The sequence below is a fragment of the Cannabis sativa genome, chromosome 5, assembly GCF_029168945.1.
Source record: "Cannabis sativa cultivar Pink pepper isolate KNU-18-1 chromosome 5, ASM2916894v1, whole genome shotgun sequence".
NCBI classification, from domain to species: Eukaryota; Viridiplantae; Streptophyta; class Magnoliopsida; order Rosales; family Cannabaceae; genus Cannabis; species Cannabis sativa.
This window is the reverse complement of record NC_083605.1, coordinates 76,349,700-76,374,482: the sequence shown is the minus strand read 5'-3', so window position 1 is coordinate 76,374,482 and position 24,783 is coordinate 76,349,700. Positions and strand designations below refer to the sequence as shown.

The following is a 24,783-nucleotide window of genomic DNA, read 5'->3' as shown; positions in this document are numbered from 1 at the left end:
AATAGAATGAATTGTGTTCTAGATTATGTAAAAAAAAAAAGAGTTTGTTCTTGCAAGTTTGATTCAAATTATTTATTTTTTATTTGTTAAATTATAATTATCTTTTTAGATAATTATTAATTGTGGAAAAAAAAAATTTGGTGTCTAAGTTTTGATGAGTCTTCTTAAGAAAACTTTAAAATGTCTTGGTTCTTAAGTTGTCTTGATACTGAAGTTTTGTAACTTTATATATATATTTTGTGTGTGTGAGGAGAAAAATAATAAGTTGTGAAAAGAAAAGTGTGCGTGAGTTTGTTGTGTGGTAAGAGTGAGGAAGAAACAAATAGTCTATTAGAATTTAGGTGGAGAGATTGAGATAGAAAGCTTATGTAATTTTGAAGTGATAAGTGAAATATATCTCTCTCTTTGTGGATTTAGTAATTTTACCAAACTGAGTAAATTGTTTTGCTTCGTTTTTTTGTTATTTGGTTGCGTTTGAAGTTTATTATTTTTTCAACAATTCTAAAGTAATGCATTCCATTCATCTTTATAATCGCTACATTATAATTGAGTTGATGTACTCTATATTTAAAAAAAAAATTATCAAAAGTTAAGGTACATCAAATCGAGCTAAAGCTAAAACAAATTTAGGGTATAAGAAAATGAATTTTGTTCTATATAATTGTAATATCCAGTTTATTTTTATTATTATTATTATTATCATTATTATTATTATTATTATTATTGTTGTTGTTGTTGTTGTTGTTGTTGTTGTTGTTGTTGTTGTTGTTGTTGTTGTTGTTGTTGTTGTTGTGCGTGTGTGATTAGAAAAAAATGATATATATATATATTAAATAGTGAGATAAATAAATAGTGAAGCATTAGATTAGTTAGTTAGTTTAAAATTTAAAATTTAAATTTAAATCAGCATAATTTTATCTGATTAGTTAGATATTTATTTTTAAATTTAAACCTATTATACGATATGTTATATACGTATATACTCTATAACCCTAGCAGCCAGATAGTATCGTATTCCCTTATTCTCACCATCTCTCAATTTCTTTTTTTATTCTCTCTATTGAACCAAATCAATTGTTTTAATCTTAAGAGCTTCGGGGTTAGCAATCAACCGATCATCGTTCCGTGTCTTCGAAATCTTCAGGTAAAATTCGTACTTTTTTTTATTTTCGTTTTCAGAGAAATAGACTTTCATAAAACTATCATATCTCTCTCCCCATAGGTCCGTTTTCAGTGATCTAGGTACCGTTTTAAAGATAATTTAATGATCTATATTTTCTATGAAGAAACTCTTTCCTAATTCTGAATATTTCGATGTCAAAAAATTCATGTTTTACAGACTGTCGATTTACAGTTTTTTTTTAAAATTTCTTTTCGATATTGCCTTAGTAAAAGTGTCATATCTCTCTCGATATCTATTATTTTCAAGCGATTCTTGTACTGTTAGAAAGATAATTCAATAATCCATATTTTCTTTGAAGAAACCTTTCCCTAGTTCGGAGTTCTTACCAGTCAAAAGTTAGGATCTTTACTCGGTTATGGTATTTCGTTTTAAGTTTCGTTTCAGAAAAAGTGTCTTCAGTAAAAATTCAATATCTCTCTCAATTTCGATCCATTTTAAAAGATCTTTATCTCGTTTTAAAGCTTAGGAAAATAGCTACATTTTTTATGAAGAAAGTATTGTCTAGATCAGGGTGTAACTATTTTTAAAACATTTATTTTTAGGCTGTATTCAGAAATCGGCGTGATCCAAGATTTTAAAGAAACTGTTTTGAGAAAACATGCATAACTCCTAGATTATAGCTCCGATTTTGATGATCTTTATACCGTTAGAAAGGTCTTTCAATTAACTAAAAACTTTGTGAACAGTAGGACTTCTAATTCAAACGTTTTATATGTCAAATTCTAGGTTAAACTTGCTGTACAGTAAGAGTAATAAATATATTGAGTTTATCGGTGGACTAAGGGTTTCACTAATTGTTATAGGGCCTAGAAGGTATCGTAAGAGTTAATTACAGCGGAGTTGAGGTAAGGAAAAATAATGATACTTTATACTTGCTTTTTATATGGTTTGAGTATCTAGTATGACTGCTTGAATAAATTGTATTGAAACTGTGGAATGTGATAGTTTCGGTGAAATAGTGTTTTATCGATGAATTGTATATGGTTGTTTAATCATGTTCCAGGTACTTGGAAGTGGTTGGAAACCACACATGTATGGTGATGTGGTAAGTGAGGCAGTGTACGTAAGGGTGCACTGGTTATTGGTACTGCGTTCTGGTTAAGAACGTAAGACACTCCAGATTTGTATGGAAGCTGGAGTGTGATTGTGAGTGTGAGTGTGTGGTATTTCAGTATTTGTGTGGCTGCCTCTATTTATACTTATGATTAGGTTGTTGTATGTTTGATGTATATGTTTGTGCTATGATGTGTGAATGCTGGTACATAGTATTGTGTTTTTCCTTACTGGGCTTTGCAGCTCACCCCTTATTTACCCCCTATGTGCAGATAAGTAAGCCTGTAAGCTTTCGGTGACAAGTTGAGTCTGGGCAGCATGGGGTGTATCTCGTGTGATCATGTAACTGCGTGTGGTCTTGGCCATCTTCCGTGAAAGTTTTTTTTTTTTTTAATTTATTAAACTTATCGAGGATGTTGTCGTTTAAATTTTCTATTACTTTTCTCTAAGTGGTAATACTTTATTTTCAACTGGGTACCCATGTTTTGAAAAGTGTTTTTTTTTTTTAAATAAAGGCAACATTAGTATCTTAACGCCAGTTTATTTATGGCATCTTATTTTACGTAAGTAAGGGCGTTACAAATGGTATCAGAGCCTTGACCCAGCCGGAAGTGTGGTCGACGAGGACGTCAGACCCTGTAAGGGGGGGTGATTGTGACAGTCAGTAGTCCCGTGATCCGTAAGGAGAAATACCGGGTAAGCTGTGCAATCCCACACCGCCTGGGGAAGGTCAAGTGGGATGATTCGGAGACTGTGTAGGTATGGGACTACACAGTTGAAAATGGCTTAAATGGATTGATTGGTACTACCTATATCAACAAGGTGCATCTTGTTTTTCGGTAGCCCATCACGAAAGAACTCCACAGTTAAGCGTGCTTGACCTGGGAGCAATTTCAGGATGGGTGACCTCCTGGGAAGTTTTCCCAAGAAGCGTGTGAGTGAGGACAAAGCACGCTGGAAACACTTGTGTTGGTCTGTAGGGTCAGTCATCAGTCCATGAAGCATCCAGAGTGGCGTACTCGTGTATAAGAGCCATTATTCCGTGGGTGGAAGGACCCAATGGAGGCTTGAAGCGGGGATGTTACAAATGGTACCAGAGCCACAGTTACATTGATCTTGAATTCACGCGACATACACACCATCGCTGCAAAGGATCAACTTGTCATCAAGTATGTATGCTTTATATATGTTATGTCTTATATGTTAAATTTGGTTTAGTCTTTATCTTTTAATTTTCCTTTAGTTAGCTAGAAGTTTAGGGTATGGTTAATCGAAACAATTAACTGATTCTTCGGAGTTAGAATTTTAGTATAACTCAAACAATTTTCTTATTAGTGTAATTTTTTTTTTATGAGTGAAGATTATTTATTTATTTATTTATTTTACATGGTGAATTGTTGCTTGATGATTTACGTTTTTTTTTAGTTTATATAATTTAGTGTATAGATATTTCCTTTTTGAGCGAGATACATCTTTGGTTATTTTTCTTATCGATACCATCTCCTTTCTTTTGAAGAACAAGTTAAGGGATTTGATGGAAAACGGTGAACCCAGAAGATCAACCCGCTTGAATGAAAGAGCGGCTGTAAGAGACCGAGCTAGAGGTCGAGGGCGAGGATGTGCTCGCGGTCGAGGCAGGGGAAACCAGCATGTCCCTGCCGAGGCGGTGATCCAGGAGAATCAAAATGCCCCTGTAAATGGACAGCAACCAGGTCAAGGTGGGGGTAACCACGAAGTCCCTGCTGGGGTAGTTGGTCAAGAACACCAAAATGCCCCTGTAGTGGTGCCACCACAACAAGAAGATTTGGCGCAAGAAGTTGCTCGTCTCAAGGAAGAAATTAGGAAGCGAGATGAAGAGGCTCTCAACCGTCAGGAACAACCCAATCAAGGACAACATCAATTTTTGCCGGTGCAATACATGCCTGTGCCGGAGGGTCGATGGGAACCAATATATGAAAGGTTCCGCAAGCAACACCCACCAAATTTTTAAGGGGGCTCGAATCCAATGGAAGCTGAGGAATGGTTAAGAACAGTGGAAGGTATTGTTGAGTACATGCGGCTCGGTAACAGAGATAGTGTAGCTTGGCCGCTAGTTTATTGAAAAAGGATGCCCGCATACGGTGGGATGTTATTAAACAAACACGGGATGTGGCCGCAATGACTTTGGGCCGACTTTGTACAAGTTTTTAACAAAAAATACTACGGTGAAGCAATACGCTCGGCTAGAGTTAATGAGTTCACAAACTTGAGGCGGGGTAAGTCTACGATTACGAGTATGCTCGCCAATTTGACGGATTAGCAAAGTTTGCCACGGATCCGGTTCCTGCCGAGTTTCGAGGATTCATCGTTTCTTGAAGGGCTCGACTCCCGAATAAGTCGGGACATAGCGATGTCAGGAGTAAGGGCAACCACGTATGCTGAGGTACTAGAAAAAGCCCTAGAAGTCGAGTTGTGTGAAAGTCGTATACGTAAAGACAATACGGAAGGTGGGAGGCCGAAAGGCCGTAATGGAGGTGGTGATAACAAAAGAAAACGCCAACTAACCAACACAACGAAGCCGACAAGAGAAACAAGATAGGGTCCAATAACTACAAAGGGAAGAAGCCATATGTGGAGTACCCGCTATGCCCAACATGTGGTCGTAAGCATCCGGGAGAATGTCGACTGAAAGGCAAGACTTGTTACAAGTGTGGGCAACCAGGCCACTATAAGAAGGATCGTCCACAAAAAGGTGATCAACTCAAGGATGACAAACTTGTCCCGGCTCGAGTATTTGCACTAACCGGAGGGGAGGCCGAGACTAGTAACACCGTGGTTGCGGAGTCGATTTCTATCTCTGAAAAACTATGTACTGTTTTATTTGATTCTGGAGCTACGCACTCATTTATTGCTTTAAAGATGATAGATAAGTTAGAACTACCGTATGTAAACTTTAGTTATAAGTTCATGACGGAGTTGCCCTCGGGCGAGGTTATGATATCATCTAGAGGAGTGCGGGATGCGCCAATAAGGATTGCAGACAAGGAACTTAGTGGAGATCTGATAGAGCTGGAGATGAGGGATTACGATCTTATCTTGGGTATGGATTGGCTATCACGACATGGAGCAACAATAGATCGCCGAAAGAGGACAGTGACTTTCACCCCAGAATCTGGAGAGGCATTCATATTTGAAGGAATCAAAGTCAAGTCAAGCTTACCGCTAGTTACAGCCCTAAAGGCACAAAAGATGATACGTGCGGGATGTCAAGCATACTTGGCCAGCATAGTAGACAAGTCCAGAGAAACCACCCTCAAGCCAGAGAATGTCCACATAGTATGTGAATTCCAAGAAGTTTTTCCGGAAGACCTACCAGGGCTACCCCCAGATAGAGAGATAGAATTTGTGATTGAGTTAGCGCCAGGCACAGCACCAATCTCGAGGGCTCCATACCGCATGGCTCCCAATGAATTGAAGGAATTGAAGGCTCAACTACAAGATCTTTTAGACAAGGGATTCATTAGACCAAGTTACTCACCTTGGGGTGCGCCAGTGTTGTTCGTCAAGAAGAAGGACGGTAGTATGCGGATGTGTATAGACTATCGAGAGCTGAACAAAGTGACTATAAAGAACAAGTATCCCTTGCCTCGCATCGATGATTTGTTTGATCAGTTACAAGGGGCGATCGTCTTTTCAAAGATCGACTTGAGATCTGGGTACCACCAATTGAAAGTCCGAGAGGAAGATATAGCAAAGACGGCATTTCGAACACGGTATGGGCATTATGAATTTCTAGTGATGTCATTTGGGTTAACCAATGCCCCAAGCGGCCTTCATGGATTTAATGAATAGAGTATTCAAGGAATATCTTGACAAGTTTGTGGTGGTATTCATTGATGACATACTCATTTATTCAAGGACAATGGAAGAGCATGAGGAGCACTTAAGGCTAACTCTAAGTAGACTCAAAGAGCACCAATTGTACGCCAAATTCAAAAAGTGTGAGTTACGGTTGGAGAAAGTGGCGTTTCTAGGCCATATAGTGTCCAAAGATGGGGTAGAGGTGGACCTGCGAAAATTGAAGCGAGTGAAGAGTGGCCAAAACCAAAAACCGCAAGTGAGGTTCGGAGTTTTCTCGGACTAATTTGGATATTATAGGAGATTCGTTGAAGGGTTCTCAAAAATAGCCACACCATTGACGAATTTGACTCGAAAGCAACAAAAATTTGCATGGACGGATAAATGTGAGGAAAGCTTCCGGACATTGAAAGATAAACTCATAACGCACACATCTGTGTGTTCCAACTAACAAAGACAAATTTGTAGTATATTGCGACGCATCAAAGCAAGGGCTCTACTGTGTGTTGATGCGAGAATGAGAAGGTGGTAGCCTATGCCTCTAGGCGGCTAAAGGAGTATGAGACAAGGTACCCAACTCATGACTTAGAGTTGGCGGCAGTGGTCTTTGCATTGAAAATGCGGAGGCACTACCTCTATGGAGAGAAGTGTGAAATATACACATCACAAAAGCCTAAAATACTTCTTTACGCGAAAGAGCTCAACATGAGACGAGGCGGTGGTTGGAACTGGTAAAAGATTACGATTGTGAGATACTGTACCATCCTGGAAAGGCTAATGTAGTGGCGGATGCACTTAGCAGACGCAACTATGCAAGCTTATCAATGTTAAGGGCATTAAAAGTGCCGTTGCAACAGGAAATCGAGAGATCTGGAATAGAGTTAGTAACAGGAAAGCTAGCTAACCTCACAATTGAATCAAATTTATTAGAGAATATCAAAGAAGAACAAGCCCAAGATGAGTTTTTAATCAAGAAGCGGGTCGAACTACAAAATGGGAAACCCGGGGACTTCTCAGTTAATGAAGAGGGTATTCTACTATACAAGACAAGGGTGTGTGTACCTAAGGAAGCGGAGTTGCAATCAAAAATCTTACAAGAGGCGCACACTACACCCTATTCTTTACACCCAGGATCAACCAAAATGTACAATGATCTGAAAGGTAGGTATTGGTGGCGGGAATGAAAAATGATATAGCAGAATTTGTAGCAAAATGTCTTACCGCCAGCAAGTTAAGGCCGAACACCGAGAGACTGCAGGGGCTGTTGCAATCTCTTGATATTCCTGAGTGGAAATGGGAAGATATTGCTATGGATTTTGTGACAGGGTTACCGAAGAACAGCAAACAACAGGATTCCATCTGGGTGATTATCGACAGACTCACTAAATCAGCACATTTTCTGCCTGTGCGCACTAATTACAACGCAGAGCAATATGCTGAACTGTATGTAAAAGAAATTGTAAGGCTACACGGAGTCCCAAAGACCATTGTATCTGATAGAGGTTCAGTTTTTACTTCTAAGTTTTGGGAAAGTGTGCAAAGTGCTTTGGGCACAAAGCGAAGTTGAGTACAGCATTCCACCCTCAAACTGATGGACAATCAGAACGAACTATTCAAATACTAGAAGACATGCTACGAGCTTGTGCGTTGGATTTCCCAAGTAACTGGAGCAACTATTTGCCACTAATGGAGTTCTCGTACAACAATAGCTATCAATCTACAATAGGGATGGCACCCTATGAAATGTTGTATGGGAGGAAGTGTCGATCACCACTACACTGGGATGAGGTTGGCGAAAAGCGATACTTAGGCCCAGACCTAGTAAGAGAGGCCACTGAAGCGGTAGAAAAGATTCGAAATAGAATGGTAACTGCACAAAGCCGCCAGAAAAGTTATGCCGACGCAAAGAGACGTAATGTGGAATTTGCAGTGGGTGATAAAGTGTTCCTTCGAGTGTCACCTATGAAAGGGGTTATGCGTTTTGGAAAGCGAGGAAAGCTAAGTCCAAGATTTATAGGTCCTTTTGAGATATTGGACAGAGTGGGACAGGTAGCTTATCGACTGGCATTGCCACCAGTATTAGCTGAGACGCATAATGTGTTCCATATTTCTATGCTATGAAAATACGTGTCGGATCCATCACACGTGCTGAACTATGAAAGAATGGAGCTAAAGCAGGACTTGAGTTATGAAGTGCGACCAGTTCGCATTATAGAGAGAGGAACGAAGGAGTTAAGGTCCAAAAGTATTCCTCTAGTAAAAGTTCTGTGGAGCAACCGTTCAGAAAGGGAGGCAACGTGGGAAATGGAGGGAGACATGAAAGAACAGTACCCCGAACTTTTTGGTAAGTCTAATTTCGAGGACGAAATTTCCTTTAAGGAGGGTAGAATGTAATATCCAGTTTATTTTTATTATTATTATTATTATCATTATTATTATTATTATTATTATTATTATTGTTGTTGTTGTTGTTGTTGTTGTTGTTGTTGTTGTTGTTGTTGTTGTTGTTGTTGTGCGTGTGTGATTAGAAAAAAATGATATATATATATATTAAATAGTGAGATAAATAAATAGTGAAGCATTAGATTAGTTAGTTAGTTTAAAATTTAAAATTTAAATTTAAATCAGCATAATTTTATCTGATTAGTTAGATATTTATTTTTAAATTTAAACCTATTATACGATATGTTATATACGTATATACTCTATAACCCTAGCAGCCAGATAGTATCGTATTCCCTTATTCTCACAATCTCTCAATTTCTTTTTTTATTCTCTCTATTGAACCAAATCAATTGTTTTAATCTTAAGAGCTTCGGGGTTAGCAATCAACCGATCATCGTTCCGTGTCTTCGAAATCTTCAGGTAAAATTCGTACTTTTTTTATTTTCGTTTTCAGAGAAATAGGCTTTCATAAAACTATCATATCTCTCTCCCCATAGGTCCGTTTTCAGTGATCTAGGTACCGTTTTAAAGATAATTTAATGATCTATATTTTCTATGAAGAAACTCTTTCCTAATTCTGAATATTTCGATGTCAAAAAATTCATGTTTTACAGACTGTCGATTTACAGTTTTTTTTTAAAATTTCTTTTCGATATTGCCTTAGTAAAAGTGTCATATCTCTCTCGATATCTATTATTTTCAAGCGATTCTTGTACTGTTAGAAAGATAATTCAATAATCCATATTTTCTTTGAAGAAACCTTTCCCTAGTTCGGAGTTCTTACCAGTCAAAAGTTAGGATCTTTACTCGGTTATGGTATTTCGTTTTAAGTTTCGTTTCAGAAAAAGTGTCTTCAGTAAAAATTCAATATCTCTCTCAATTTCGATCCATTTTAAAAGATCTTTATCTCGTTTTAAAGCTTAGGAAAATAGCTACATTTTTTATGAAGAAAGTATTGTCTAGATCAGGGTGTAACTATTTTTAAAACATTTATTTTTAGGCTGTATTCAGAAATCGGCGTGATCCAAGATTTTAAAGAAACTGTTTTGAGAAAACATGCATAACTCCTAGATTATAGCTCCGATTTTGATGATCTTTATACCGTTAGAAAGGTCTTTCAATTAACTAAAAACTTTGTGAACAGTAGGACTTCTAATTCAAACGTTTTATATGTCAAATTCTAGGTTAAACTTGCTGTACAGTAAGAGTAATAAATATATTGAGTTTATCGGTGGACTAAGGGTTTCACTAATTGTTATAGGGCCTAGAAGGTATCGTAAGAGTTAATTACAGCGGAGTTGAGGTAAGGAAAAATAATGATACTTTATACTTGCTTTTTATATGGTTTGAGTATCTAGTATGACTGCTTGAATAAATTGTATTGAAACTGTGGAATGTGATAGTTTCGGTGAAATAGTGTTTTATCGATGAATTGTATATGGTTGTTTAATCATGTTCCAGGTACTTGGAAGTGGTTGGAAACCACACATGTATGGTGATGTGGTAAGTGAGGCAGTGTACGTACGGGTGCACTGGTTATTGGTACTGCGTTCTGGTTAAGAACGTAAGACACTCCAGATTTGTATGGAAGCTGGAGTGTGATTGTGAGTGTGAGTGTGTGGTATTTCAGTATTTGTGTGGCTGCCTCTATTTATACTTATGATTAGGTTGTTGTATGTTTGATGTATATGTTTGTGCTATGATGTGTGAATGCTGGTACATAGTATTGTGTTTTTCCTTACTGGGCTTTGCAGCTCACCCCTTATTTACCCCCTATGTGCAGATAAGTAAGCCTGTAAGCTTTCGGTGACAAGTTGAGTCTGGGCAGCATGGGGTGTATCTCGTGTGATCATGTAACTGCGTGTGGTCTTGGCCATCTTCCGCTGAAAGTTTCTTTTTTTTTATTATTTTATTAAACTTATCGAGGATGTTGTCGTTTAAATTTTCTATTACTTTTCTCTAAGTGGTAATACTTTATTTTCAACTGGGTACCCATGTTTTGAAAAGTGTTTTTTTTTTCTAAATAAAGGCAACATTAGTATCTTAACGCCAGTTTATTTATGGCATCTTATTTTACGTAAGTAAGGGCGTTACAATAATATGGGGGATAAAATTATACCATTTTAGTAAAATCAATAAAGATTGTTCTTCACCATATGTTAAATAATTTTAGGATGATGTAATCTATAGCAAAACTCATCCACTTTTTCTTTCTTCTCTAATCTTTCAAAGATAAGATATTTGGGTGACAAAAATTGAGTCAAAAGCTACCAATCTTATTTTAGAGCATCTAATCATGAACTTTTAAACTCTAATTGCTTTAAAGAATAAAAACTACCAATAATATCATATGATTACTTTCTATTTAGAAAAACTACTTTTTACCCTTCTAAGAATTTTCCCTTAAAAGTTCTTAAGGATTTTAGATATAAATAAATGGTCTCCATATGCTTAAAAAAATGGTCTCCATACTTCTTTACTTCTACCAACTCAGCTAACAGTCTTAATCTAATTATAAATAAAAATTTGGTCCACCACAACACTAACTGTCTCAAGTTCTAATTTTTGCCCAAACAAAGGAACCTCCCTCTTAATGACTAATAAAATAAATAATGAGTTAATAACATTTTTAATTTTCTCTCATTTCTTTTAAAAAATATATATTATTTAGTTTTTTTTTATTTCTATTTATATTTATTTTCAATGACTCGCTCAATGAAAAAAAAACAACAACAAAAAAAATGTTATATCGATATATATATAATATTTTGATACATATTTTGAGTGCACTTACTATTACTCGGATAATATTATTAATAACTTATTAAACAATAAATTAGTATTGAAATTGACCAAACTAAAAATAAATAATCTAAATTTAAACAAGTTTGTATGTTTTAGTTAATTTTTGACAACCAAATAACTAATCGTGTGAAATATTATTATTCATCGTGAAAATTAACTCAATTGCACTTGAATTTGTCATTTAGGATGATGGTTCATCATCAAGATAATCATAATTGACATATATTCTAAGATTAATTGTAATAAAACACGAATTGTACTTGGATTTATCATTTATACATGAAAGTTTTGATTGTATCGGTTTCAAAGAAAGCTCGTTCGTTTTCATTCTTTTATCAACACCATTAAACAAAGTGACAATGAGTAATATCAAATACCTCACTAATCAATTTCCTATTATTTTTTGTAAATTTGAAGATGAATAAATTTGTAAGGTTGCATTAATTAATAATTAGAGGTACACATTCATGGTCCTTAATTTAATGGTAAAAGCCGATATTATATAGTTTTATCCCGGATAATGAAATAGAATGGAATGGAAAGAAAATAATTTTCATTCCATTCCTTTGTTTGGTTGCATTTTAAAGTATTAGAATGGCATTCCAATGGAATGCTCTTTCCACCATTTTGGTGGAATGACTATTCCATTTTAAAAAGAAAGGAATGACCATTCCAATGTAATAAGAAAAAAAATTTAATTATTTTTTTATCAATTTTTTGTATGCATTTTAAATTTTGTTCCATTCCATTCCTATTCTTATTCCCATTCTCATTCCTATTCCTATATTTTTATTCCTCTCAACCAAACGCCTAGTTAACAAGAAAGAGATAGGAAAAGAAATCAATATGGGCTTTGAAAAGATTCAAAACAATTTCATGACTCATTTAAACATGATTTTCTTTCTAGGGTTTTGACTAATTGGGATGGCTAGTTGATCACTTTTGATGGGATATCTTTTGCAAAAACAAAATTCAATAGATTAAGATGGATGCATTTAAATAAATTAAAAGAGGGTCCTCTTTATTCAACTTGGCCTATCCAAACCTTGAAAATGTCAAGATGGGATAGACACCAAATGACCAAAATGTGGGGTACTTTGCTTTTCATTTCCTCTCATATAATTATAAGAGTATTGGCTAGTAGTGGTGTCCATCACCTTCCATAAGCGGCGTCTTATAATTGATTAACGATATTGTCTAAAAATTATTTTTCTTTAAGTTATATAAAATTCAATACTTAATTACATTAATAGTGACATGATAGTAAAAAAAGTATTAAACACCATCATACCTATTAGCAATATTGTAATTATAATCACTCTTCAATTGGTTTTGGAAGATGACCATTTATTAAAGCTGACATCCACATTACTACACCAATTTCCAAGCTTCTACTCTCAAATTATAGTAGTTGAGACACTTGAGAGATTTAGAGATGATAGTAATTACAAATAAGAAGTCATATGTAGATATGATATATCTATTTCGATATTTATAAAAGTTTTTTCAGTCAATTTTTGTTATAGTGTATATGTTATAGTTATTTATAAAATAAATTTAAATAATTAATTATCACACGTATAAAAAAGATAATTACGCTAAGATCTTGATCAATTCTAAACTTTAAGTTTTTGAAGTGAGAGGTGTATTTTTTTTATAGGGGCATTTTGGTTTTTTAATAATAATTAATATTTTTTTATATAAAAGTTATTGACTAGACTCTATATTTTACAAAAATTAATATTAGATTCTCTATTTTGTTAAATAATAAATCAGGCTTTATATTTTCAAAATAATACTAAATAATACCATGAACTATTTTTTTTGTTAAAATAAAATTTAATAATAATCTGATTTTGATGTGTTATTACAAAATTGGTTACAATTTGTACTAGGAATTGTCTTCAAATTAGTTATATTTTTTAAAAAAAAAATTATTAAAAATTGAGTTAAGGGTCATTTATACTAATTTAAGAAACATAGAGTCTATTTTATCATTTAATAAAATAAAAAATCGAATTAATAACTTTTACAAAATTTAATATACAAAATATTATATTTTACCCCTTTTCTTATACATCCAAAAAAGGTGCAGCACCGACTAAAACTAAACAACTGTCTTATTAATGTTCCAATATTTTTCAATACAAAGTGGAAGTATGTGTGTATTTTTCTCTTGAAGAAAAGAAAAGAAAAGAAAAAGAAGATGTGATTAACACATGTGCATATAAAGAATGTTAGAAAAGACTTTTACTATAGACATAGATGGATAAGAGAAGAGAACTACTTTACTTGGCTCTCCAACTTGTAAACAAACCCATGTTCTTTCTATTTTATGATTATTGGTTTCTTTGTTTGGGATGAAAATGCCACATTTCTTTGCTCTATTATTACTCTTCCATTAATTAATGCATATATAGTATATAATATAGGATAAGTCCACATTGCACTTTTTTAAAATGATAGTTTAGTAAAAAAAAATTTTGTTAGGAAAACTTTTTAATTTTTTTTTTTTATAACTGTTTATGTTATAATTATTTAAGATTATTTGTAAAATTTTAAAAAATTTCAAGCAATTTATAATATCGTAAATAAAATTTACATATCTTGTTGCACACGTGACTGTTTTTTTTAACTGTTTAAACTTTTTTTTTTCAACAAAACTATTCGGATTGCATAAAAAAATTAAACTATTTTTTTTTGGTGCTGAAATAGATAAAAAGTCTATTAGAACGACTCTTACTCTCTAAAATTGACCACCGTTAGCCAATAAATTAAACACCTTATAGCATTTTCAAGACCTGAATGACCTGAGATGATAAAGGGGTTATCATTATCAGGTAACTAAGGCTCCCCCGACACATTGATATTTCTTCCATCCCCAATACTCCAACGTACCCTTTTACCGTTTTACGCACCACTTTTTGAGCTTTCAAGACACTCCGCCATACTAAATTTGGGTTATTACCCAATTGAGCGGTAAGGTAATTATCTTTAGCAAAATATCTTGCACGAAAAATCTTATATACCAAAGAGTGTCCGAGTGAACAACTGCCAGCCTTGCTTGTCTAAAAGGGCGAGATTAAAATCTCTTAAGTTACGAAAGTCCATATTTCCCACACTTTTGTGATGAGTCATCTTATCCCAAGATAGCCAATGAATCCTGAACTCTTTTCTTTCGATGTTTTTCACTAAAACTTGGTCATATGTTGCTCCATATCTCGGCTTAAGTTAAGGGGAAGTAGAAAAACGCTCATAGCATAATTGGGAAGTGCTTGTGTAACAGTTTTAATCAAAATCTCCTTTCTTGCCTTTGAGAGGTACTTGGAAGCTTTGAACCTTTGTGTGCCTCTCCTTCAAGTAGCCAAGAAGTGTTGTTTTGTTTCTTCCCATGGTACTCGATAAGCCTTAGTGCTTACTGTTGTCATCTGCAACATTCATTTGGAGCAATCCACATATCTGATCTCTCCTTTGAACATCTGTGTTACAACTAAAAAAAATTGACGACTTATCTAAGTTTATTTTTTTTTTTTAAATTAAATTCCATCAAAAATAAAACATTACAACAAAAATTGAGTCACACAAAATGACGAAAGTGTTTATTATTGACAGCTAACCCGTTTATATAATTCTTTATCTATTCTTTTAAATATATATTATAAAAATAAAAAGAAAAAAGAAAGGTGGGCTCTTTACTAATTATTCAAAAAACCACAAACAAAAATTCCAACCAAAATATTATTAGTAATAAAATAATTAGACTTTAGCACTATATTTTTTTAAAATAAAATAAAATATTCTTTTTATAATCTGTCCTATCACTAAATTATGACATGTATTAATAAAAATATTAGTATTATTATTAGATATTATATATTGTTCTATTTGAGGTGATGTTTGTTGTCCCCCTCTATGTTGGTGTATTTGGTCTATCTTTGGAAGTGTTTTTAAAGGTTTTTTTATATATATAATTATTATTTAAGTAAAATAAATAAAATCAATATTTAATTACATTAATAGTGATAATGACTCAATCTTAAGATATGTTAACTAAGTAATTAAATATAAGTTCTACATAATTTAATATAATATCGCCTTTATAAAATATTACTAACTATTCATAAGATACTACCTTATAATGATGCTAAACTCTATTAATGCCTGAAGTCTCTCTAATAATAAATAATGTAATTGGTTTTAGAATTAATGTTGTGAAACTAATATCCATCTATATATATATAAATCTTATATTAAATGTAATTATTTAACGAAAATTATTGGTTTAACCGTTTTTTTTTTTTTGTTAAAATTAACGATTAAAACTAACACCGTTAGATGTGACAGTCAGTAGTCCTGTGATCCGTAAAGAGAAATACCGGTAAGCTGTGCAATCCCACATCGCCTGGGAAGGTCAAGTGGGATGATTCGGAGACTGTGTAGGTATGGGACTACACAGTTGAAGAGAGCTTAAATGGATTGATTGGTACTACCTATATCAACAAGGTGCATCTTGTTTTTCGGTAGCCCATCACGAAAGAACTCCACAGTTAAGCGTGCTTGACCTGGAGCAATTTTAGGATGGGTGTCCATGAAGCAGCCAGAGTGGCGTACCCGTGTATAAGAGCCATGAGTCCATGGGTGGAAGGACCCAATGGAGGCTTGAAGCGGGGACGTTACATTAGATCAATTAATTAAATTTTTTTTTCAAATAATTTTAAATATTTAAATTCAATTTCAAAATATTAACAAAATTATATAATTATTTTTTTTTACATAAAATCTTAATTTAAATTTGAATTAGATGTTAATTCAATTAATTAATCATACTTTATGTCAAATTTTTGTTATATTATTTATATTATAATAGAGACATCATCTATAAAAGTGAGTATATTTTAAATAATATAGAAATAAAAATTAAAATTAAAATAACAAAGTAAAGTGGGTATATAATGTAATTTTTTCATTTTAATCTAACTCTGTTATTGAATATATAAATGACAGAGCTAGAAGGCTGAGAGTGTCATGGCCCTAGATATTTTATTATTTTTGATAAATAATTTTTTTTTAGACTAATGAGGATTTTTATCCTTAAACTTTAACATGTACTATTGAAATTGTTAGATTTAAGGACTTTTGTTTAATTTCATTCAATTTTACTCTTTCAGTGATTGTTTATGTATTAAACGATGCTCCCTAAACCTTGATATCTATCAAATAATGTCTCTCGAACTTTGACATATACTAAATCATATCCCTTGAATTTTCATCCATTAGCCATTTCATTATACTTTTACGTGTGTTTTAAATTTCGATTTAACTCTACAATTGAGCATATTAGTATTCTTTATTTTCATTACTATTTTTACAAAGGAGTCTAATTTGGCTTTAGCTACTTACCACTTATGCTCTAAAATCTAAATACGGATTAATCATATCATCACATTAGCTTAAAATATATATAGATCCTTATATCATTACTAAAAATCCATACAACTAAAAATATTAGTTGTAAAAAAGCATTAAAAAAAACACTAAAATTTAATCACTTAATGATAATGTTTTCAGTGTCTTGGTGGTTCAGGTTGCTTTGCTCTTCAGTCTTCACCTCATATTGCTGTTAAAATTAGAAAAGCAGCACCTTTACGAAAAAATGGCCAAAGTTTCAGTGACAAGAATCATCGAAACCCGGACTGATTTTAAGTTCTAATACTCTAAAACCATTCTAGATTTGTTGGTGGAGAAGGTACTAGCACAGAAGGCTGCAAATCAAACCATAAAGTATGAACTAATACTTCTCATTTATAGATTGTGTTTCATATTTCTTCTTTCTGAACTAACTGTTCTCTGTCATGACAGCATGAAAATCAAGCTGAATATGAAATGGTAAAAACAGCTAACAAAAGTTACTGATGGGTAAGAAAATGTGCTTTGATTACCCCTACAAGAAGACAAAACTTGCCTCAAAATGAAAGCTGTTTTCTTTAACACTGACATGAATGTTGATTGCAAAAGACAGAAAATGAAAAGAGAGACAAATTGAATGCAAACCTTTTGAAGAGAGAATCCTCCAAAGATAAGTTGAAGCAGTTTCAGAATATAAATTTTATACAATATTCATAATTTCTACTTGTTAAAGTTAAAACTAAAGTATTGATTGTAAGAATAAAGTGGATATTTAAATGAATCTGTTAGTTTCAATTAGATTAGATATTGGATTGAATTAGATTAAGTGGGGATTAGATTAGATTGAATTGAATGGATTTTCAACACCCCTTTAAAACAGTCACAACTTTAACAAAGAGCCTAAATGAACCGCAATGATTTCTCATAACTCATAAGCTGAGAAATCCCAATTTTATATGACAGAATAACTAACTATGCACTTTAATTGTTCAATCAACCTGATCTCTTACCAAAAATTGAAAAAAGATCCAAATTTCCCTGTTATGTAAATAAAATTCAGGTGAAAAAAAGCATATATTTATCACAAAAATGAATTCCAATTATTCAGTATCTCACTACTTCTACTTGTACATACTATCCAATTCACAAACATAAGCACAGCACTATCCAATTCACAGAGTTTCACAAGAGTATGAAGGCTATCCTATTAACTCAAAATTAAAGACAAGATATAGTCAACAACAACATAGAACGGAGAAAAAAACATAGTACCAGTTGTATCTCAATAATGCCTATAATAATCTGATAGAGCAAGACCCATCTGCGATTGATCGAAAATTCTATCTTGGAGGCGAGTTACAATTCAAATTCATCCTCAAGCTTCAAAGCTTCGGCGGCAGCCTCTTCTTCATCATCATCAATCACAAAGTAAGGATTGTGAGCCTCAGGCTTGAACTTGTAACCAGTAAAAACATAGAAACCTAGAGTGGCCAGCTCCGAAGCCACTACACTAGTCCAAAGATACCGGTAAGAGGTGATAGTTTCCAAAGCAAAGAACACAACACGAGTGAAGTAAATGTAACAGATAACCACAATGTAATACTGTCTGAAAAGGGTCAACTTCATCAAATTAACAGCAGCTTTGCCATCAGTTTTAGCAGCTTCGCGCAAGTTCTTAATCGACCAAACGATAGGGAACAACACCGCGCAACAACAAACAACATCGACGAGCAAAAATACCTGTCTCCAAGTGAACCAATCCTGCCCAAATGGCCCTGTCTCATCAATTACAACTTGCGCAATATTAGCTACAACCTGAAGTGGAATCACAATCATCAAAACCTTCTTTTCCTTGTCTTGCAAGTAAGGTTTCAAGAAAGACCAACCAGTCCCAATCAAAACAATCAATGTAAAGAGTGTGATACCCTTTAAGAAACTGAATATATAAAACAACACATCCCAACCATGAGCACTACCAGTACGCTTAATATACTTCTTGTCTTCAGCCTCACAAAGAAGATTCAAAGCTTTGAGAATTACAACAGCGAGCATAAAGAAATGGATTCTAAAAACAGTGAGCCGTTTCTTGTACAACACATAAATCCAAAGACCAGCGATAATAAAGTAAGACAGCGAGAATAGGAAGTAAACCCTAGGAAGAACAGTTTTACCAGCGGAGAGGTAATCTCGGACATTGCCCTTTCCGTCAAGATTGTACATCGCCGACCTTACATTCATCGTGACCGTCGATCCAGAATTGCAATTAGCGAAAAGAAGCGTGTACTGATCCGCATCGGTCTCATTATACAAAATATCGAGATTTCCATCATTTAGGGTTTTGAGAGAAGTGAAAGTGAGAACCTTTTTCACCATATCAGATCTGAGAGGACAATCGATCTCACCATCTTCAAGCTGCTGGAAGACATGATTCCACGATTCCCGTGTACAGAGGAAGAAACCGACATTAGCGAGATTAGGCTCAGAATTCTTACCGGAAATCGAGATCTTCGAAACATTGAGCTCGAGACGACCCTTGTGTGTGAATCCAAATTCGTCTAAAGGGACAATTGACCGTACCTCGTTTCGCATCTCGGAGAATCGAATTTCAGCGAAACAGAGTGACAAAAAAGCCATTGTAATCGTAAGAAAGAAGGCGAATTGAGTCCAATTAGTCGCCATGATTGTCTGATTGAGCTCTGATCTTCTCAGATCTGATGATTTTAGGGTTTCTGAGAAAGAAACTTCACCAATCTCAGATCTGAATTTGTATGAAATTCTTTGGTCTTTATGAATGGGGTTTATTGAAGAGTTTAGTAAAAATTTGATCTTTAACGAAATCGACTCAATTCCATTTCTGGTTTTTTTTTAAAAGGAAAATGTTATACACTTCTTGTGAAATTATGGATTTGGGGCTTGGGTATTGTAATTTGGTAAGTGATTAATGGGTTTGTATTGTGAGGGTGGAATTGTAATTTCGTACATTTGAACTATTCGATTAAGTCAAAGGGTTATTGACTGAGTCGGAGACTTAAATTAATTCCGGTAAGTCAAACATTTTACCTTCTCTCCTTCTCTTTGTGTAGTACCCATATGATTTGCGTATTAAAGGTTTTTATTTTTAATGTCTTTTATACGTTCAACATAAACACCATGATCTTTTACAACTCTAGCTTTAATAGCAAATTGGATTATAGTGGGTCAACGTGAACACGACACAATTATTTACAGGTCGAATTAGGGTTAAAAAAATTAGACACGAGTTAAAAGACAAGTCGACACGTCTGACACGAAATATAGAAATAAATCATGTAAAATATGACACGAATACAACATGATAATACGTTTTTCCATCTCCACGTAGTATTATTTGTTACTTAATACAATACAACTCTTATACAAATGACTAGAAGTGAACAACTTTTATTTTCACGAAAACTTTCCCATCTTGCTAATACTCATCTACTTATATAAATTATTGACCTTACAATTTTGAGTAAGTTAAGGAACTCATGTTTTTGTACTCCTTTCGGCTTTAATTTAAACTTTTACTCTACAATTTTTAATGATGTGATTTCACTATTTTCAATTTTGATCAAATTCTGAATTTCTTTTAAAAATGGTCCATACCATCTTATTGATTGTAGTTGTTTTAACCTGAAGTAGTTAGTGAGTCATACACATAGTATGGGTATGTATTTGTTATTTATCAGAAAAAGAAAATAGATAAACAGAATCCAATGCAATTGAAATGTGATGTTCATTAAATATAGAGTCATAACATTTCAATTTTCTTTGGTATTTTCTTGGCTTCCAAACAACATTCTTGATCTTGACATATAAAGTTATTTTGGCTTCATTGTCATATATGGAAATTGATAGAATATTCATTTTAATTTTGGGAAAGAGGAAATATTCATATATTTTCACTTCAACCCCATACACACACTAATTTTTGGTAACTTTTTTGTTACTAAAAATGCTAAGTTTGGTAACTTAGCTAGAATCACTAATTTTTGGCTGAGAAATAAGCAAGAGCACCAACAAAAGGTGCATTAATGTAAGTAGCAGGCTCAGATTGTTGATAATTATTCCGATCATCCGAGAAGTTATCTCGGTTATCAGGGCCACCGACGACAGCACCAACAAGTACATTAGGGTTCGGGGATCCAGAATTCAAGTATTGAAAGCCGTCATTGCAAGAAATGCGAGAGGGGTGTGAATGAATTGACGGGAGAGAAGAGCCTCTATGGTGAACATGTTGAGGATATTTTTCACCAAATCCAACCATATAAGACATTTTTGCTGGATTATCTCCTAATATGTAATCAACTTGTTTCTTTGCATGTGAAACAAGGTTTTCAACTGTGATTGTTGAGCCTCCACAAGTGGTAACTCCACCATTTAAATTAAGGTACTTTGCATATGTTAAGAGTAAGAAAGCTGAGGTTGTAACATATTGAAGATTACTTTCACTTCCTTTATAGAAAAGTCCTCCTGTAATTTAACAAAACCAAATAATATTGTTGGTTAGAAATGACAAAAGGGAAATTGATGATTTTTTAGTGTAATTTTTTTTTTACCTGGTGTGTATTGAGCTTGAAAACTTGATGTGCCAGGAATTAGAGAACATATGTAGTTATCTGAGTGTGCTTTGAATGGTTGGAATTCGCCAACTTTTTTGTCAAAGAAATCCTATTGAAAAGAGTAAATACAAAGAATAAATTTTTACGTCGTATTAGGTTGTATTGTATTGTATTAAATTAGATTATATATCATATTTTTATATAATACTATTTTAAATTTTAATTTATACTAAAATATTATATATTTATGTGCTCACACATATAATTTTACATAAAATATAATATTATACAATACAATACAGTAACGAACTCTAAAATTTTACACAAGATTGAGAAGGTGAATTTATATTTATATATATACCTTTGAAAGGAGAATTTTGGTTCCTGGTCTCTTGTCATCCCAGCTAAATGAGTAGCTATCATCATCTGAGCCCATTGTATGGCCATTGGATTTAATGTAATCTAAGTATAAACTATCCCCAGAGGCTCTATGAATCCAAGAAGCACCCCAAAGAAGCTCATCCTAATAACAAGTAATATGGTGAGAAAAAAAATAATAAAAAGAAAGATCAAACCAAAAAATCTTGTAGTGTTGTTAGCATACATGGTATCCTGAATAGGAGCAGTAAAATGGGCAAACAACCGAATTAAGCGAATCGCTATAAGAACCGCGATGCTTATCGGCGAAATCAAACACTTTTTTCGCAGTTTGAAGCAATTTGTTCGAGTAAGAAGAGTCAGAACTCTTGAACACAATCGAAGCTGCAGCCAATGCAGCTGCAGTTTCGGCTGCAACATCTGATCCCGGATGTTGAGTAGTAACTTTGTATACATTTCGCGGTGTGTCCATATCTTCAGGCCTTTCCCAACACCGGTGATCCATGTTAGGATCACCTACCTAAAAAACGAGTAGAGTAACTCATATTCTTATAAATGAGCCTTAACCTCACGATAGAGTTTTGGTAATTACTCACCTGAACGTATAATGTTTCGGGTGTGGATGTAGCCGCTTTAAGAAGATAATCCGTCCCCCAACGAATGGCGTCTCTAGCATGCTCAATTTGGTTCCCCATTTCGTCCCCGAACTCGATGACACTCCATGACAATAATGTGGTTGTAAAAGCCATTGGCAAACCAAATTTAACATTGTCTCCAGCATCATAGTATCCACCACTAAGATCAACCTATACCAAAACAAAAACATGTCATTTATTAACCATAACATGTTTGATTTGGTGATGATGATAAGTACTAATTAAGTACATACATGATAAGAAGAGCCATCGGACAAGGCAGAGTCTCCTCTCCAAGTGAGCCTTTGGTTTGAGCCACCGGATAACTTCCCGGACCGCTGTCCTTCGAAAAACAGAATGGATTTCTCAAGTGCTGAAGTGTAGTCTTTCGATGTAAATGCATAGGAATGTAGTGAAAGCAATGAAGTTAAGTATAAAGTTAGAATCTGAATCTTTAGGGAGAATTTGAAAGAGGGTGTCATTTTGTTTCTTTGTTTATTCTGTTATTAGTTGCAATGAAGCTAAAGGGCTTAGAACTTAGAAGAAAGGATGTTAAGCTCTGTGTTGTAGTACTCTGCCTTTTATAGAGAGAGAGAGAGGTGATGATATTCACGAGATCAGTTGCGGCAAACCAGAGATTTAGTGGGGACAAGAAGAAGCAAAGTTTATCCATTTTATTGGATATGAGATTGAGAAGGTGACAATCATAAGAGAGAGTGAAAAGTGTGAAAATAATTTAAATGTGTCTCTTGTAATTGGTTAACAATACTCCCTAAAATTATTATATTAAATTATATAGAACTCGATATTTAATTACATTAATAGTAATATTAATACGTAAGGAAGTCTTAGACACTACTAATACCTTTTAACATTCTCAAATATTGATACTCAATATTTAGTATAAGTCTCTATTTCAAATTAACGCCACGAGATATGATATTGTTACAATTATTTATTAGTACCATATTATACATATTGCTAAATATTCCTAGAGGTGTCACCAAGATTGGTCCCCACACTAATTGAGTCTTAAGTTGTAACAAATTATTTACTCATTTTCAAAAATAAATTTGGTATCTAAATCGCAGGGTTGAGTGGGCTCTAACCATATTTTTAGTTCGTCTTAATTTAGCCTAATTTTAAATTTCACGCATTAATAATATTAAATTAATAGTGAATATTGAATACTAGTGATGCCTAATAATACTATTATTAAGTTAAATTAAGCTTATTATTAACAATATTATTACTTTTTTTTGATAAGTGATCATATAATAATCATGCTACATTGTTGTTAAAGTCTTAATCAATGAATTCTTTAACCAACCTAACCATACCATACAATTGGTGCTTCTTCTGCAGTTGGATAATACTAATAGTATATCTATCAAATATGTCATAATCTCTAATATTCTCTAATTTCATGGGCTTTCACTAATCAAAAAAAGTCATAAAAAAAAAGCGTAATTTACGTGGGTGAAAATGAGATTATCAGGCAAGTGTTTTTTTTTTAATAATAGTTTTGAATTTGATAGCATAATTCATGGCACATAGAAATGTATCTAATTTGTACCTATAAGGAACAAATTAGTCACGGACACATTTATAGTAAAGTGTCACATGTCAAAACAATAAATAAAATAAATAAATTAGTAAAGTTTCAACTTTCAAAGGCTATTATTATTATTATGTCTATGAATTTATTACACGAGGAGGTGGGAGTGACTATAAAGAAAAGAAAAGAAAAGAAAATAAAAATACCTAAAAAATTTCTAACTATAATCACTATTGTTTCATGTGATTTTTGGGTCATGTAATAGTGTAATATGAGCTTCACATGGTTGGTCAAGGATTTCTAGCCGTTTTTCGGTGGGAAAGGCTGAAAGATTTGATTTTTAGAACAGACTTTTTCAGAACCAAACAAGACATTAAATATATGAAAATTCTATTAGTGCACTTTTTTTGAAAAAAAAAAATTGTCAATTTTATTTTATAATTATGTATATTGTAGTTAGTTAAGACATCATGTAAAATTTTAAAAAATAAAAAATAAATTAATACATTAAAAATAAAAATTTAACAATTTATTAGATGTATGTATGATTTGTTTTATATATATTGTATATTATTCTTAATGTATATGAGTATAAAAAAATATTTCGACTAAATTTTTTTCTTAAATATCGAAACAAATATACCCATAAAAAGGCACTATTTTTTTTTTGAGAGAAAAAGCGTTTCATACATTAAATCAAATAGTTAGACCTCACGGTCGTTACACAAGATATTGTTTGGTAAATCCGAAACCGGGATAGACCCAAAAACCTGATGAGCAAACGCCCATTTAGCCACATTATGAGCGGCGAAATTACAAGTTCTACTGACATAAATAAAATTACAACTAATGAAAGCAGGAGAATTCTTAGTACAAAATGAGACATAGTTATCAAGAGCC

At 33.4% G+C, this 24,783-nt stretch overlaps 3 protein-coding genes and 1 long non-coding RNA gene across 4 annotated transcripts; 2 read left to right on the top strand and 2 right to left on the bottom strand.

The window, feature by feature from the left end:
• The first annotated feature begins 788 nt into the window (after positions 1–788).
• LOC133038525 (uncharacterized) lies at positions 789–4,226 on the top strand. The gene is made up of 3 exons (XM_061116694.1): positions 789–1,144; positions 1,987–2,028; positions 3,753–4,226. The coding sequence occupies exons 1-3, from the start codon at positions 965–967 to the stop codon at positions 4,224–4,226; spliced, it is 696 nt and encodes a 231-aa protein (XP_060972677.1). The 5' UTR covers positions 789–964.
• A 2,567-nt stretch (positions 4,227–6,793) lies between these two features.
• On the top strand, positions 6,794–10,296 carry LOC133038032 (uncharacterized). The gene is made up of 2 exons (XR_009688004.1): positions 6,794–8,938; positions 9,780–10,296. It is a non-coding gene; the product is annotated as an uncharacterized LOC133038032 (long non-coding RNA).
• Positions 10,297–17,784: 7,488 nt separating this feature from the next.
• On the bottom strand, positions 17,785–19,918 carry LOC115716200 (protein CANDIDATE G-PROTEIN COUPLED RECEPTOR 7). The gene has a single exon (XM_030644939.2). The coding sequence runs from the start codon at positions 19,406–19,408 to the stop codon at positions 18,086–18,088; it is 1,323 nt and encodes a 440-aa protein (XP_030500799.1). The 5' UTR covers positions 19,409–19,918; the 3' UTR covers positions 17,785–18,085.
• A 549-nt stretch (positions 19,919–20,467) lies between these two features.
• LOC115716199 (endoglucanase 1) lies at positions 20,468–22,897 on the bottom strand. Its single transcript, XM_030644938.2, has 6 exons — positions 22,580–22,897; positions 22,287–22,496; positions 21,917–22,210; positions 21,674–21,835; positions 21,310–21,421; positions 20,468–21,223 (listed from the first exon to the last, which is right to left on the bottom strand). Exons 1-6 carry the CDS (start codon positions 22,805–22,807, stop codon positions 20,736–20,738), a joined length of 1,494 nt encoding a protein of 497 aa, XP_030500798.2. The 5' UTR covers positions 22,808–22,897; the 3' UTR covers positions 20,468–20,735.
• Positions 22,898–24,783: the final 1,886 nt, after the last annotated feature.

What these genes read in the sequence shown, in the direction of transcription:
- LOC133038525 (XM_061116694.1), top strand. Translation starts at nt 965, where the DNA reads ATGTTATATACGTATATACTCTATAACCCTAGCAGCCAGATAGTATCG. An exon ending in CGTGTCTTCGAAATCTTCAG is followed by an intron (nt 1,145 to 1,986) that starts GTAAAATTCGTA and finishes TAATTGTTATAG; the next exon opens with GGCCTAGAAGGTATCGTAAG. An exon ending in TTAATTACAGCGGAGTTGAG is followed by an intron (nt 2,029 to 3,752) that starts GTAAGGAAAAAT and finishes TTTCTTTTGAAG; the next exon opens with AACAAGTTAAGGGATTTGAT.
- LOC115716200 (XM_030644939.2), bottom strand. Translation starts at nt 19,408, where the DNA reads ATGGCGACTAATTGGACTCAATTCGCCTTCTTTCTTACGATTACAATG.
- LOC115716199 (XM_030644938.2), bottom strand. Translation starts at nt 22,807, where the DNA reads ATGACACCCTCTTTCAAATTCTCCCTAAAGATTCAGATTCTAACTTTA. An exon ending in CCGAAACATTATACGTTCAG is followed by an intron (nt 22,211 to 22,286) that starts GTGAGTAATTAC and finishes CTCGTTTTTTAG; the next exon opens with GTAGGTGATCCTAACATGGA. An exon ending in CCAAAATTCTCCTTTCAAAG is followed by an intron (nt 21,422 to 21,673) that starts GTATATATATAA and finishes TCTTTTCAATAG; the next exon opens with GATTTCTTTGACAAAAAAGT.